At 36.4% G+C, this 16,897-nt stretch overlaps 2 protein-coding genes and 1 long non-coding RNA gene across 6 annotated transcripts; 2 read left to right on the forward strand and 1 right to left on the reverse strand.

Moving 5' to 3' along the window:
• The first annotated feature begins 197 nt into the window (after positions 1-197).
• LOC126788202 (uncharacterized) lies at positions 198-4,022 on the forward strand. 2 transcript variants are annotated; one of them, XM_050514176.1, is made up of 7 exons: positions 232-337; positions 485-521; positions 648-712; positions 825-854; positions 970-1,849; positions 2,554-2,868; positions 3,751-4,022. In XM_050514176.1, exons 3-7 carry the CDS (start codon positions 666-668, stop codon positions 3,817-3,819), a joined length of 1,341 nt encoding a protein of 446 aa, XP_050370133.1. In that variant the 5' UTR covers positions 232-337; positions 485-521; positions 648-665; the 3' UTR covers positions 3,820-4,022. The 2 variants fall into 2 exon arrangements, with proteins under 2 accessions (XP_050370132.1, XP_050370133.1); XM_050514175.1 differs by lacking the exon at positions 485-521 and having other exon boundaries at positions 198-337.
• A 118-nt stretch (positions 4,023-4,140) lies between these two features.
• LOC126787090 (double-strand break repair protein MRE11) lies at positions 4,141-11,189 on the reverse strand. The gene is given in 19 exon segments (XM_050513024.1): positions 4,141-4,665; positions 4,779-4,970; positions 5,589-5,706; positions 6,012-6,259; positions 6,371-6,442; positions 7,193-7,270; positions 7,402-7,449; positions 7,451-7,516; positions 7,905-7,987; positions 8,643-8,703; positions 8,800-8,862; positions 9,022-9,099; positions 9,206-9,277; positions 9,345-9,407; positions 9,501-9,608; positions 9,786-9,888; positions 9,958-10,040; positions 10,255-10,390; positions 10,750-11,189. Coding segments are annotated over 19 exon segments (1,728 nt in total). The 5' UTR covers positions 10,767-11,189; the 3' UTR covers positions 4,141-4,626.
• A 464-nt stretch (positions 11,190-11,653) lies between these two features.
• Positions 11,654-16,415, forward strand: LOC126788583 (uncharacterized). 3 transcript variants are annotated; one of them, XR_007671388.1, is made up of 8 exons: positions 11,654-11,804; positions 12,796-12,965; positions 13,051-13,680; positions 13,828-13,903; positions 14,740-14,809; positions 15,115-15,192; positions 15,333-15,647; positions 15,747-16,415. It is a non-coding gene; the product is annotated as an uncharacterized LOC126788583 (long non-coding RNA). The 3 variants fall into 3 exon arrangements; XR_007671387.1 differs by lacking the exon at positions 11,654-11,804 and having other exon boundaries at positions 12,637-12,965; XR_007671389.1 differs by lacking the exons at positions 11,654-11,804; positions 14,740-14,809 and having other exon boundaries at positions 12,637-12,965; positions 15,115-15,647.
• Positions 16,416-16,897: the final 482 nt, after the last annotated feature.

Consider the following 16,897-nt stretch of genomic DNA (forward strand, 5'->3'; position numbering starts at 1 on the left):
TTCTTAATTGATATTAGTAAGAAATAGGGATTATTTTTTGTTCATTTCGTGTGGTGGAATTTGAATCCTGCAACGGTCTACAAAACACTAATATCAAACCGTATCAGAACGTTCTTCTGATCTCAACCGTCCAACCCGCTACGACGCCGTTTCATTTCCCACCTGAAGCTCAAACCCCTCACTCTTCGTCCTCCTCTTCCTACAAAAACCAAAATGGAAGATGAATGAAATCGGACCCCTTTCCCCTAACGCTTTCGGAGTCAGTAACACTCAACGCCTCCACAACATGCTGAACAAGAAGAAGAAGATGAATTCCAATAGTCACTGGGACTTTCTGGTAAACATCAGACTCCGATTCTTGATTATCAAAAGCCTGGCTTTCAATTTCAATTTGCTTTAGGGTTCGAATGGTCTTTAGGTTTATAATTTGCTACTTGTTTGCTGGGAAATGCTAGTATACTTGTTTGATTTGATTCTTTAGTAGGTTATTGGTTCAATTTTGAGACTGGGCTTGATCGTAGGTCTTCATTTTCTCATTGATTATGAGTTGATTCCTTTGTTCTATGTTTGCGAAAAGCCGAAACTGAAGCTTGTGTATCATCAGAGTTAAACTGTTGCCGTTTTTGTTTGTTTGATGATTGGTGCAGGAAGAAATTGAAGCTCCAATGTGGGTGGATCTCACATCAGAAGTCAATTCAAACAAGCAAGATCGGTGAGTTTCGTTATATAATGTTACTGAGTTCTCTATACTGGGAGAGATTGAATAGCTTTGTGGGGTTGTGTTGTATCGAAAAGTAATCTTTCTTGTTTGGGATGCATTGCAGTGATGATGTCTGGTTCTACACAAGCCACTTGTAAGCATTTCTTTAATGAAGTTCTTATTTGTTTTTGTTACCTCCATTTTTCGCTTTGGGGTTAATGACTTTGATATGAGAATGCTGAGTGTAGTGATTTGATGGTATGTATTAGGTTCCACCAGTGTTCTTCTCGTGAGTTGAAGATTGCATTTTCTCATTCTGGGGAGGAGGGTACGGGGTTAAACTTTGACTTGCTGGGACAATCTTCGCCCAAGCTTCCATCTTCTGTGTCTAGGTCGAGAGGCAAACACTACGTGAGCAAGAAATGGAGAGGGGACAGCCAGGCTATTTTGATCGATAAGCGACACCCTGTCAATGCTCTGAGTGGCACATCCTCCTGTGTGACTTCAGAATCTGGTAATAATGTGAAAACCAAACCAAGCTATGCACTTCTGAGAGGAACTTCCCGTTCAAAGACGAGTTGGGTTTGTAATAGCAGTTCTACTGGAAATGGCTTACCAAGTTGCTCTCAGCCAATATCTTTTTGTGGGGACTCAACGTCTGCTTTGAATTCTATGGTAAAGAAAGCAGATGAAAGCACTACAGCAAGCACAATTACACAAGAGAGTGACCAGCAGCAACAGCAGAATATGGGAAAATCTAGTAACCCCTTAAGTCAAGCAAGAGAGCGCCTGTCATTCATAAAGACTAGTATGAGGAAGAGCTTTGTTACAAGAAAAACATCCAGAGTAGAGATCAATGGCGATAGAAGACAATCAAGGGGATGCAACTCCTCATCCGGAAAGTCTAGTGTTGGGTCATCATCAAATCCTTGTTATGATGTCAAGAGCTCAACATCTACATCAATGCAATACAAAGAAAGAACACCAGATAGCAGAAATATGACAAGAATAAGTATTGCAGCCAAGAACAAAGTAAAATTTTCTAAAGCATCCAAGTCATCTAGTAACAAGATTGAGCAAGGGACTTCTAGCTACAGAACGGGACCTAATACTGGGAAGTCTACCAATCAGCAAGCTGCTAAACCAAAGGTTATATTAGACACCAATATCCAATATTTGCTTACTTTTCTGAGGTATTTGAAATATTGTTGACATACTGTGGTACTGTTAGTATGTCCAGTTATAAAAAAGATTTGTTATTTACCGCCAAACTATGAGGAACTTATCTAGTATATGCAAGATGTGATCTGTCTCCACTTCTATTGGTTGAGTTGTTGACTTTCGGTTGAGGTTGTACACTTCTCTCTCTTTATTTCCTCCTCATGTTATCAGATTTGCAGTCTAAACTGTCTACTTAAGGAAAAACAGAAAACCTGTACCATATTCAGTCATATTGTTATAGAGATTGTTTATTCTTTATGCTAATCATTTTTATTGATTGTTTATCTCTGTCTTTTGTCCTCATTTAATCTCCTGAGGTTAGTTTGGGTGAGGGGATGTCATCTCATGTTCTGTGTTCCATCATGTCCTGGAAAGAAACCGACATTCCCTTGGCAATAGCCATTTTCTTTTGGTAATTTGTCACATTGTTGTTTGATCCTTGGTATTGAAAAGAACTCTCATCAAATCGCTCCGGATATGTTCAGCTGCAAGAGTTCTCATATAGAGTCCTGATTTACTTGCAATTTCTTGTTATTCTTTTCCCATTGTTCTTCTTCTTATGCACATGCCCATGAAAGATACATATGTATTCATGAAGTGTGAAATTAACTTGAATCATACTGATTGTGAAGGTTCAAGTTCAGACTCTCAGAAGAAAACCCTTGGGACCAGTTAGAGTCAATGAAAACAAAGCAACTGCAACTGTAAAGTCCAAGGAAAAACCAGTAGTTGGAGTATCTTACAGTTTGGCTGCCTCAGGGATGGAGAATATGAAAGGGTGTGCTACATCTAATAAAAAAGAGGATATTGTGAAAGGCGAAACCGCTGGGAGTCAAACTCTGAATTGCAATAGCAAAGGTGTTGCTGCTGTGACCATTGTTACTGGTCAGAAAGGGACAAGAAACAGCATTCTGCAAGGACATGACAGAAAGGGACTGGCTGGAAAGGTACATAAGTCGATAATTGATATTATTTGACATATTGTCTTAATAGAAAACAAAAAAAGCATACGAAACAAGTCACCGTGGCTATCTTTGATTAAAAGGGTGAAGGAGTTCCTATGATAGATTTTTACTGCTCTAGATTAGATTGGCCAATAGAGGCAAAATTGTTTGCTTGATAAGACAGATGAGGAATTTTTTTAAAAAAGTTATATATATATATATATATATATATATATATATATATATATATATATATGAATGAAGTTCACAGCATTTGCAGGTTTTGAAAAACGAAACTTTCAGAAAAAATGAATATTATTTGGGTACTTCCATGTATTTGGTTTTCATTATCATCTCCACTCTGGTCAGTTGATTATTTATGGTCTATCATTTTTGGTTCCTTTTATGTGATTTGGAGCTAGATACTGTAGCTTTGTGAAGATGGAGAACTATTCTTAACAACTCCCATCTTTTCATACGTTAGAGAAGCCAAAGCCTGGCTTTTGACTGCAGTTCTTCCCAAATGGAAGTACTATACCAAATTAAGCGTCGACTATTATTACCAGTCAGGGAAACCATGTCGGAGTTTTGCATGTGCTGCATTAGGGGCTGGAGTATCACATCTTCAATAGTGGTAACTATATCATGGCTAATCTAAACATGTGCATTTTTTCTATGATCTCCAATCTCTATGGTTTTAATTAAGGACAGATGCTTTAAAATCCAGTGTATAAACGTTTGTTAATTATCTGAATGCAAAGATTACAATAAAGAACTCCGACATGCTCTTCCCAATATCTGAGTGCATTTTTAATATGTTGCTTTTACAAGTTGCTTTACTAACATCGTGAACTTCAAAATCTGATATTGCTGAACATCTTACAGGAGAATATCAACGTCAAAAGCCGGTCGATGAGCGTGAAAGATATTTCCCAAAGACCCCATTTTAGGTGAAAGATCAATGCAGCCCAATGGAGCAGTATGTATAGGTATTAGTGTACTTCTAACTTCAGTTGTGAGCTCGACCTGTTACCTCCCTGATTTGGTAACACATTTGGTTCTTGTGGGAATTCTTATTTGCGGAAATTCTCTGACCCGGAGAAAGGTTTCAGTGTCAGAAGTTTTTTTTTATCTTTCTCTGAATCAATTGGAAGCCGACTTCCCCATATGGTTTTTTTTTTCTATTCCATTTTTTGCTAGTATGCCAATGTCAAGTTACCTACCCAATATTATAATTGCAGCTAAGGCCACCCAAAATCAGAGTTTTGCCGCTGAAGTGTGATAATTTCTATACAATTTTAGGGGTCATTACATTGGATATGCTGAGAAGGGTCTGGTGACCTGGGCACCCTAATCAATCTTTCATATAGGGGAATGGTGGGTTAAAATTCCGCCTAAGATAAACTAGAATTTCAAATGAGTTTTTTGGCTGGGGTTCTGATTCCACATCAGATATTTAAGATTGTATACATCGGGTCTGCAATCTCATATAAAATTGGCAAAACCAATCGAACGCATGCACATTGTGTTGATCCAAGACGTTCTCATGTATAATAATGCCCCAATTTGTGCACTGACCAGGATCAACTCTTCAAACGGTTGGAAAATTGACTTCCGGCGCAGGCTTCTATTGAAGGCTCATCTTGTTCCAGCCCTGACGAACTTCAACCCCTAGTGCATCAAATTGGTTGTACACAAGGCAAGACAATATATCAGGGTGGCCTTGCCTAGAATAGGTGAGGTACTGGGGTTTAACGATTGCTAATTACCCCTTCTTAATGCCCCATAATTTCTTGTGACCTACAGAAAATTGAGAAGAAAATGATACGACCATAGAGAAAAACAAATAGCACTAGTAGCTCACACTGGTTTGGTGATGCATACAGATGAAAATGAGGTAAAAAGGTACGAACCCTGGGTGGAGGCTTATTGAATCTCTTTGTCACGTCATCGTCGTCATCATCATCATCACCTTGGTTCATGAGCATTCGGTAAGCAGGCGTACTGTCCGATTTCTTTCCACGCTTTGATTGTGTAGAACCTCTACCTCTTCCCCTTGGAGCAGCCCTTTTACGTCCTCTGCCTTGTACACTTTCCTCATTTTCCTTCAAATGTATTTAAAAAAAAAAACATTTTTTAGTTTCCTGTTCTAAAACTCTAAAAGGGACAAATACAAAGTGAAGGTCAAGATGTCCACAAAAAAGCAGAAGCTGTAAGGAAAACACCCATCAGAGAAAAACAAAGTCCTGCACTGCTGCTGCTCTCCGGTCCATCATAGCAAATCGACAACCTTACTCTTCCTACTAAGCCAACCAATCTGCAAATTTCCTTGTCTCCTCATATTTTAAACTTCTAAACCCACCTGATGTGTTTGGAATGGCTAGACTTCTTAAAAGTGTTATAGAATGTCGACAATCGAAAAAGTATCGAGTCCTCTCTAGTCTCTACCACCTACTGCACCCTGAAAAGACTTGAAAAATTTGTTTATCCTACAATCAAAATGTCCTTCCAAGGGCTTTTGCTCGACCTTTGAAACACGGTTAAAAATCCCTTCCATCTCCGTTGATAATTGTACTTCTTATCACACCATGTCAAAACGGATGATCCTTCTCCCCTTCTCCACTCCCTTCCCTTCCCAATAGAAGGTCCTCCATTTGAATTAAAAAAAAAGAATTTAAGCAGAAATTTAGCACTGATGCTATTCTCAAGAAGGTATGCCATACCGAACTGTTGACGACCTCATTGATGCCTTTGTAACTCGACGGAGAATCCACATCCTCAACATCATCATCATCAGCAGCAATACTTCGAACTGCAGCACTCGCAGAAGCTGATGCAGATCTGCAGTATAAATTTATCAGCAAAGATAGGAAATGAAATAAAAACTACAAAAAAAATACTGTTGTAGGCAAATGTTTTAATCTTATTGCTGATGCCTGTTGTGCTATGTTAATGCTGCATACAAGCGGGTACCATTGATATCTCATGCAATGCGACAGAGAGAGGTGGCAGGATACTATTTTACTAAAATTGTTGCTACACCGGTTTTCTGTCTTGCAGACAATAATTATGTGTCTGAATCAAACTTAACCATAGTTCATTTTAATTTATAGTTAGAAGGGTCCATTTCGGTGAAAGAAAAAAACCTCTGAGAATGGTGAATCCCAAGAGTTGCATCGAGAGTAGTCTGCTTCAAATTAGTGGAGCCCCTGCCTCTCCCCCTACCTCTTCCTCTTGTAGAAGTTTTACCCTTATCAACTTGTGAAGAAGATGGCTTGGCTGATGCCCTGCGTCCTCTTGCAGTAGACTTTGAGCCAGTCATATGGGTTGTGTCCTCGTCATCACTGAAGGAAACTGCACTTCCAAGTCCTGCCGCACTTTTACCTCTGAAACCCTAAAGAAAAACAAAAGTCCAATGCGGATGGTAAGGCTAAAAAAGTGCTGAAAGAAACCAATGTCAAATAGGAAACACAATTATTTAAAAGTAGACAAAAAGACGAATTACATCCAAGGATGAAGCTGTGGGGGTGAATCTGGAACTATCCTTGGGGCGTGTAGACCTATCCTTCAGGCGATCCTGCAAGTATAAACATTAATATATAATGAGGGGCCACGTTATCAAATGCGAACACGTAATGTGAGCATCTAGTGTCTTGCTAGTGGGAGGTGGCCTTTTGCGGACTAAAATAAAGCATATGAAAGACCACCTCAAATTTACACTAAAACAAGTCTTGCACTAACCAAAACATGGAAAATTAAAGAAGTAACATCTGCAACAGTACTATGCAAATCACTTGAAATACATTAACATATGATAAAGATACTGGACTCCAGGGTATCAGAATTTCATTGTCACCTCAAAATGATGCATGATTTAGAAAGTTAGACATGATGCTGAACTGGAGAAACCCAACTCTATGGTGAATTAGAATTAACCCTTCCAGACATGGCCTTATTAGGCCGCAAGAGGGTAAGAAAAGCATAGATTGTTTTACATCTTATTTATATCAATAAAAGTACTACATTCTTGTTTGTCTTCCCTTAACTGAAAATCCTATTGGCTTGTTTTAGCCACAAAAGGGCTTGCAATTGATAAAATCTGACATGCACGTGTAATTCCTACGTCTAAGTGTCTAAAAAGTAATAACTAAAGCCATAGAAATGAATAAAATTACACTGAGCATGAATCCTCACAAGACTAACCGGAGCCTTCTATGCATTTACAGAAGCGCCAGAAACAAAAAAGTGTCTATGGCTTTTGACTACAATAGGTATTCATTCACTACTAATTTGATGACTAAATAATATCTTAAAATAATTTTCTTACCTCCAAGCACTCTCCAACTTTAAGGATCAAATCTTCCTCTTCAAATTTCAGAGGATCAGAATCCATGGCAATTTTGTTCTGTTCAAATAAAAAAGTGAAAATTTCAAGTAAAGGAAACAAAAGTAATATTGTTTACTGTCTTGAAAAAAAAAGTCATCATTTATAAACAAAAATTTACTGTCTTGAAAAAAAAAAGGTTTAAGGGATACTTGAGTTTCTTCGAGATTGTACAACACACAGGAATGGAAAGCCGTTTTTGTCATCTTTATTAACAAAATCATGTAGTGCAATATCCAAATCATTGACAGGAAGGATCTCCATTTTCTGTATGATAAGACCATTAAGACTTTAGCCTTGAAATAATCCCATCTTGCTGTAGTAATTTTATAATTAACTTCACAACAAAAAGAATAAAAAAAAATGTATGGGTAAACCAAAGAATCATAACTTTATAGGTCAAAAAGGTCAAACTAGCAAGCATGCCTGGTGAAGAAATTTGTCAGTCGCAAAACCACATTCTGTTTCCTCTAGATCTTCACAAAGAAATTTGTTCAGGTGTGTGTTTCTAGTGTATCGTGAACTATTTACTAGCAAGGTCCTCTAAAACTATTGTATGAAAACCAATCTACAGTCCACTGGAGGTGAGGTGCCAAATCAATAAGTTTGAAGAATGTGTGCAACCAATAGAAATGAGGAAGGTGATTGTAAATACCAGATTATTTTCAGCAACTAGAGCCTCTATATTTTGTTGATTTAGTTCTTCTGGGCGAAGCCGTTCAGAATCATCAAATTTACCTGCATAAAAGATATCAAAAAATTTGTTGGTAAAATTAAAGGTCAGCAACTCAATTCTGATGCAATCAATGTAGGACCAAAAAAACTCAAAACAGTGAAAATCAACAAGAAAAGGCAAATCAAGGCCCAACTCTATCAGAGTAACTCGGGCATACATTTTAAAGCATCAGATTACTAGTGGATGCGGATTATCATTATTTAGGTTTCCTAAGTAAGGCCTGCATGTTCTCTAAAACGTATTGAGCCATAGCAGATACTATCAAAACAACTTCATATTAACTCTCATGAAACCAATCTATATAGGCCCCCGCTTTCTCCCAAAAAGCTTTCTCCCAAAAATACTCAGAAGACACCATGCAAATCAAATAGCATCAGCAAGTATCATTACAGTATTAAATTCAATAAATTAAAATAAGAGGTAAGGTAGCAGGCAAACATTCACTTTCAACTCCTTTCTGCTTAGGCTCAGCTCAAAACCTAACAACACGACAAAAAGAAACCCCTCCTTCGCCCAAAAACACATTTAAAAAGAAGAAGAAAAGATACAAAAGGTTCTGTTTACCCATTAAAACAAGTCAAAGTGCATGTCATGTTCAGAATATAGATAATGCAATTGAATCAACCAACGAGAAGAGTTTCTAAGTGTGGATGATACCTTCACTCCGACCCCTTTTTGATGCCTTTGTAAATATAAGAATGTCTTGCGGGTTGGCAACCTAAGAAACAATCATAAATAAATTATTTATACTGCTATCTAAAAATCCGAAGTTCAGTACCACTGCAGTAATCTAGGATCAGTGGAGTGAATGTACCTTCCCGACATACTTTTGTCCAAATTTTTGGGGATTTATCGTCATAAAACCAGAATAGTCTACCTGCCAATTACCAGAGAAGTTCATTGATTTACAAGACCAACCAGATATAAGGATATATGACATCAGAAAAAACTAAAAGCATTCAGGTGCTGATAAGAAAGGCACTATCACAGTCTATCACAGTCCGGCCATCAACTTAGATTAAAATGGGCATATTACCTTTATTCGAACTAATGGAAGTTTGACCCCTGATCTGTTACCAGCATTGCTCCTAGATTTATCTATTAGCCTTCTGACCTGCAATTTTCCAAGTTATGACATTGACATATATTAAACACATCAAAAGATAGGAAGGCAAAAGGGGGATTATGACAAACCAAAATTACTTGACATTTATACTCACCACTTCGTCTAACCGCTCGAGAATGGAATTTTGATCGTTGGGATCAATCTCAGGTTCATCCTTTAATATGACCTGTATCAAATAATTAATTTATTCACCCTAATTTACAATAAATACAAGATTAGTAGCAGTAAATCACCTCAGTGTACTCAAAAGGCCTCACTGATGTTAAAGGAATCTTGGTTGGTCGATATTGATTCCCCTATATCAAAGTGTATCAATAACAGTATATATGAAAAGGATCAAAAGATATTGATATCTGTATGCATAGATATGAGATTGACTGAAGGAGAACCTTAATTTCCAAAAGAAGAACATGTTTTGGCTTTGATTCTCCATCAATCAATGATGTTGCAACTGAAGAACCAGGTTGCGTAATGTGAAACCCCTTCCCTAGAACCTCCTGTCAAAGAAAAAAAAAATCCATCCACTTCTATAAGAATCCCCATCCCCAACCAAACCAGAATACACAATCCAGACACTGACACAAGCAGACTATGATCTGCACACTCCAAACTGTGTGCATGACTAGGAAAATGTGCATGTTGCATATATAGGAAAAAGCAATACTAATTGACACCTGTGGATCAACAAGGCACTCATGTTCGTGTCCCCACACTATGAAATCCAGGAATTCTGGTAACATGTGCTCGTTTATGGCATTTTTTGGGTTTGCCTTCACTCTGCAGACAGCATGATGAGTATTTGGTCAATAGTTAAATTAACAAAATTAAGTTCAAATGTTATTAAATAAAACTTCTATGGCCTTAACTAGTGTTGATCTTGAGGGTTTATTCTCATGGAAAAGATCACCACCAAGGAGCACAAAATCCACCTGATAACAGACAAACATAAAATGTATGCATAAGACGTTTGGTCCAGATTATCAACTTGCACAAAATTTATCTGGAAACCTGTTCCCTGAGCTTTGCATTATAATATATATCCCAAATGTGGACTTCACACAAAATGAACAATCCACAAATTACAGATGGTTATTTATTGAAACGCGAAAAAACAAAACAGCAACAAGGAACATTAAATATTACATTCTTTTGTTCCGCTATTGAGCATATCTCATCAAATGCCTGAAATGAATCATGCCGCCGCACTTCATCCTTCTCCAAATAGCCCAGATGGCAATCAGTAGCAACAAGTATTCTTAGTGTATCACTAAAATCGTCCCTGAAAGTTCTTGTGTTAGAACAACAGAAATAACTTTGCTCCTGCAGCAGCAAATGTTAAAGACAAGGACAGATATCATTTTTCCTATCTCATGACTTTCTTGCATCTATTGCCACACTCTGGGACATGAACTCTTTAATACAGAACTCCTGTTAAGAGGAGAACATGATATATACAGCCACACAGTTTTGTTACACATTCATTTCAAAACTAGAGACCCTCTGATCAATGTCTTAAAATCCTCAGCACATAACAGCTACTCCAAATCAATATGTTCAATGAACGAAATTCCATACTCCTCCAAGCTGCAAACGTACACATTACTAGACACAAAGATAACAAAAGATATTGGGTCTTACCTCGACGAGTCTCCCATGCTATCAATCTGATACTATTTACCTCTACAAACATGATAAATAAAAATAATAAATCATCAGTTCAAATTGGACATATCAACAGCACTGTTTCCACAACCACATTCCAACTAATCCAAAATTAAACACGAAAAATCGACATTTGCATGAACACTATAGCGCAGTAAGCACAAATGAAATTAGAAGCCAGAATCATCTCCCAATTCCTCAAAGCTCAGATATATATAGCAACCAGAACCCTAGCATAGGGGTTTATCAGCAAAGCACACAAATTTAGTAAAGAGTGAAGCACAAGAAAAAGCCAGAACGCTAAACCGCAATCCTTAATCAATCAAAATTCGAGCGAAGACAAAACAACAATCAGAGACTCCACACTGAACCGAAACCAAACACCGTCACCAGAAAACCGCTTCCGATTATTGAAGATTTACTGAGAATATTTGGAAGGGAGAGAAAGAGCGAGAGGTGAAAGAAGAAGAGGAAGGAATTACCGTTTGACTGAGGAGGAAGGTGAAAAGCGCCAAGAGAGTGAAGTCCGGCCGTGAGGTTAGGACTTGGGAGTCAAACCAAAAGAGCCCAACGGCTGCTATTAGTAAGGCTTTTGACATTAGTAATTAAGCCGTTTGGTAAATGAGTTTATCATCTCCCGGCTTGAATAACCTAGTGCTTTTGAGCTCAAAAAAGAGAAGCTCCTCTTAGGTCCTTTTAGAAGCAGAAGCCGCTCAGCCGTTGTAGCGCGTAATACTGTAGTTAGATGAATTTTTTGTAATACCGGTTCCTACCCTTTTATGCTTTGATGAATTACGAGGAATTGCCACTGAAACCCTCGTCTTCACCCTCTCTTTTGCGTTGCTCTTCACTCTCTCTCTATCTGTGAACGACAGTCACAAGCTCTCCCTAACAATTTTTTTCACTGCTTCGTCAATCATCAATCACGATTCCGAGTTCAAGAATCCAAAACACACATCTTCAACATTTGAGATCACGATTTTGGGTGCAATAATCAAAATCAAGCCCGTGTTTTCGGAATTTGATTGAAGGTTAGTAATTTAGTAATATCAGTTTCAAATTTCTTTAATTCCTTTGTAAAGTTGGCTTCAATTTAATCTGGGTTGTATGTAATTTGGGATTAGTGGTATGGTGTTTATGATTTGAAGTTTGTTCTGAAATGTGTATCAATAAAACACGAAATTGGTTAGAGTTAGAAGCTAGAGAAAGTTTTGTTTTGGTTAGATTGCTTTGGGATTTCGGGTTCATCTGTTATTGTTGGTTGTTAGTTTGGTTTGCAGTATGATTCTTGATTCTGTGCATATTGAGGCTTGCTAGTTCTGATAATAATTTCTTGGGTAATTGGATGATGTTTGAATGGGTATATGATTCTCTTATGCTTCAACTATCATTGACTTCATTTAGTGTCTTCCATTATTATGTTTGATTTCTTTGTCGAGAAAGAACTAAATGGGGTTCTGATTGTTCAATTTTTTCGTGTCAGAAGCATTTAGGTTTTTTTTTCTTTTTCTTTTTATGTGGATGCTTTGCTTGATTGCTGAGAAAATACAAGGGAAAAAAAGAAAGAGGGGATAAATTTAGAAATATCCAATCCAGGTTCTTAGGGAAAGTTAAAGCAATTAAAACACTAATACTTTTCATATGTTGTTTAATATATATTTGTCCACAATTATTGTATAGACAATGTGGGGAAGGAAAGAGATTGATTTTGTGGATCTTAGTGATGTTCATTTTCTAAAACACAAAAAGCCAAAGGTTCTTGTCGATTGTGGTTATGTAAGAGTGTCGTGTAGTGTGGCCTATTTGGATTTTTAGATTAAGAAGAAGCTAAATTTCCTACTGGTTATGTCTACAATACTTACTTTTTCAATTAAACCTTACCCTGATTCTTTTGAGCTTCGAAGTGCATGATTTCTCCATTATGGATTTTATATATGCATTTGTTCATATGCTTATTAGTATCTCTTCGACTCAGACTCCTGATTTTTGTCTGAAATTTTGGTAATTTTTTTGTTGAACAAGAGTTCTTGAGGTTAGAGTAGTTCATCATCAAGATTTGAACAAGAGCATCCTAATAGCACTGATTGTTGCTTCCACACTCCTTGTTGGAATTCTTCTGTTCCCATCATGTTGTTGGATCTATAGACAGAGAACTTCGAACCACTCCGATGGGAAAAGGCAAAAGACAAATGGTATCCCATTTCTTTCAAATTTAAGTTCATACTTTATTTTCAAGTCAAGAATACTCATAACTTCTCTTGTTTTCTTGATTTCCAGGTCTTCATTTGATCAAAATTTGGGATATGTTTATATCTTACCTGTTGACTATTGATCTGAAAATTTTCAGATGATTTCATTGAACAATGAATGACCTGTGATTTTACAAAGTTCAGTATGCGTTGAAATAGTTTCTAGACATTTTCAGTAAACCTCCTTGCTTTTTGTTCATCTTTCAGGTATCATTTGTTCTATTTAGCATTTGTTCTTTTTGTATGTGAAAGTAGACTTCCTGATAGTCACTCCAAAACTGATTTTACATCATTTGGATTTTAAATGAATTCTTTGTGAATTTTCGAAGATGTCCTGACTGCTGCTTTGTTCTTCAGAAACCTGATATATCCAGTCAGAAACATGATATATCATTGTCCAATTATTATATAGTTAATCTTGTTCCTTCCATGATTAATTCTCATTTCAAAGTTGTGCCTCATCATCTTTTGAGGCCAAGTTGTTGCCAAACTTGGTTGTACTCTTATCTTCTCTTGCTTTAAGTTGCACCCCTGGTTTTGGGGTGTGACACGATTTGTCTTTTGTTTTATTTTTCTATCTAATTAAAGGCCACAGTTCATTGAAGTAAGTCGGCATGCTGATAAGAATGTGGATATGTTGTTCTCCTTTGCTTATTTGGTAATAGTTAAATTCGTTGTACTATATATTTTTAGTGTACCACATGTGTATCTAATTAAGTTCAATTACCATTATGATTAATTTATACATCTCTTACTCTTTTGAATTCAATCAAATTAACCTATATTCATCTTTTGCATTCTTTAGGTAAATAGCCATTCTGATTTGGGCAATTTTCAGATATTGTAAATCAAAGTCACTATGTAATTCCATCTCTTTGAAGGTACATGTTTACCGAGTCATATATATTGATCTTCATTTGATTTTGTTTTAAAATATCAAATGACAATTCTGTTGTTTAACTAAGAAAAACTAATATCTTTCACGACTGCTCAGTCTACTAGACGTTTTTGCTTGCTTTTGCGTGCAATGCCGTTTATCAATATGTTGTTATTTTAGTTCCTGGTTAGCCATCTTCAACTGAGGTGATCACAACTGTTGTCATTCTCTTAGTTTTATGCTTCATGTTGACTTCAGTGAGTGATTATGATGCACGCAACGACGTTTGTGTTGCATCTTAGGTGTTAGTGTAGTTATGCTGATATGCAATTCATTGTTATTACCTAAAGGTGGGGTGAAGGAGACATTTGTTACTGTTTTAACTTCAACAGTGCATTTGTTAAAATTTTAAAATGAACAATTTGAAGGCTAATGATACTAGGGTCTCTTTAAATTAGGTTATTTGATTATACAAGCCAGTTTGCATTTCGTATGTGCTAAGTCTTATTGTGTGATACAATTTTCATAAAGTTTAGTTTGGTCAACTAGGACTATGCAATATGCAATTCCAATTTCGCGTACAATTAAAATAAAATTATGTTGTTTGATGGTTATTACCAATAATGAACTTGAAATTAGCCTTTTTTTTTTACTCTTATTGTTAATATTTTTGCAATTATACTAATACTGTTATGTACTGTTCTGCTGGTGATTTCCTACTTGCTGCCTACCATTCGGTTCCTATTGGTTTTGTTCTTACTGGTTTTGTTTTTCTTTGAAAATGTGTATATATATATATATTTCACTTTGTTAATTAGTTTTTATGTCTTCTATGTGCAGTTTTTAGAGTGCTTAAAAATACTACAATCACAACAAGGAGACTTTTTCTCTTTGAATGAAGTTAGCAGAGGTTATTTCTAACAAACCCACCAAGGATAGACAGCCTATTAACATACAACCTCTATCTTTTGTAACTTACAAAATCAGTCCATCATCATCACTAATTCAATCACCCCCGGCCATCCGGGGGCGTTATTCCTAGTCTTTATGATTTTAGGATAATTAGATAACTGTTTGTCTTTCTTCCTTGACAAGTATATGAAACAGAAGTAGTGAAGTAAAATATATATTCAGTAATAATAATATAATTGCACTGTAAGTTAATCATATCACAACTTTAATTAGTATAACTCTTTCACATTGTTCATTTTACAGGGAGAACTCAAGGATCTGGATACAAAGTAATTTTAAGGAGAGAGCTGCAGTAACTTACAAAACAGCAGTGTTCCCAAGGTATCTCCTCAAATTCGAACCTTAACAACAGATGAACTATATTATTGAACATCATGTTAACTTATGTATTTGGTGACATGTGCATGGTTCCTATATAGTTGTGTACTTGATTGTGTGTTTTCATTGCGTATATGTGATAGATGGCAAATTCCAAAGAACAAGCTAGTTGGAATGAGAATTTAGTTGAAGTTTTTGTTGACTTATGTATCAAGGAGGTGCATAAAAATTCAAAGCCAGGTTCTCATTTTAGTTCAGCTGGATGGAAGACTATTGTCAAATCTTTTGTTGAACAAACCGGAAAAAATTATACTAGAAAACAACTTAAAAATAAGTGGGATTCCCTTAAAGGTGACTGGAAATCATGGAAAATATTGAAGAGTTTAAAAACCGGTCTTGGGTGGAATCCCGTACTCAACACCATTGATGTGGAGGAGTTTTGGGCTGAACATATTGGGGTACGCGAATCTGTTTCTTTTAATTTATTTATTGATAAATATATTTACAATGGGTTGTTTTTCATACATCTTATGATAAATGATACTGTTTTTATGCAGAAAACAAAGGAATATGCAAGGTTTAGAAAAAAAGGATATCACCCGAGTTTGAAGCCAAGTTGGATAAGCTGTTCTTAGGTACTACAGCCACTGGAAAGCATGCATGGGCACCATCTTCTACACTTCCTATCCCAGATAGTCTAGAGGAAGGTGATAATGATAACTACCATGAAGGTGGTGGTGACTCTGATGAGAGAGATGTATCCACCAACATTTTGTCTAAGAGGAGAAGAAGTGAGAGAGCTTTGAAAGATAAGGAAAAATTTGATGCAAAGAAGGAGAAGGTTGGGGGTGCTGCTTAGTTGGCCAAAAAAATTGGCAGAATGTGTTTGGCAATTGAAAGTAGAAGTACTACATCTTCAACGGTGCATAATGCCCGCACTAGTATTGCTGAAGTGATGAAAGATGTCACTACATTGCCTGGAGCTGAGCAGGGTACTAGGTTGTGGTTCTTTGCTACTCGACTGTTTTTGAGTCCAGAGAAGAGAGAGATGTATTGCACTATGGATGATCCTAACATGAAGTTAGAATGGTTGAACTTTGAGATGACCGAGAAATGAGCTTATGCTATTTATGAGAAATTATTAGTTTCGTATTTTCATATTTTACCACAAGTTGGAATGTTACTCAAGACCATGAAACTATGTTTTATCTTCTATTTTTCATCATGTTGACACCCTTTATATATATGCATTTGAGTTTTGTTATATTTGTGTCTCTATTAAATTGTCGATCATTACATTATATGAATAGTTTTCATTTATATGATTTACATGTTTAGCCCTTGAAATTTGCAGGTTTTGTCATTGAATTATGAACAATCCAGGTCATGATGATGAAATTGACGAAGAGATATTCTTGCGAGCTATGCAACTTAATGCTCTATTGATTCAACATTATTATGAGAAGTATGTCCACAAAACTCCTTGTATGACATCTGAACAAACATGTTATAGGTGGATAATAGAAGTTTTATGTGGGAATGAAACCCGGTGTTATAATGCTTTTAGAATGTAAAATGACGTATTTTATTGCTTATGTACTGATTTAGAAGTTATTAACAAGGAGTTGTTAGGTTCAAATAGAACTAGTCATATGGAAGTTGTGGGAATGTTATTGTATTTGTTAAGACAAGGATGTGGAATTAGATT

This window comes from Argentina anserina, chromosome 3, assembly GCF_933775445.1.
Source record: "Argentina anserina chromosome 3, drPotAnse1.1, whole genome shotgun sequence".
In the NCBI taxonomy this organism is placed as follows: Eukaryota; Viridiplantae; Streptophyta; class Magnoliopsida; order Rosales; family Rosaceae; genus Argentina; species Argentina anserina.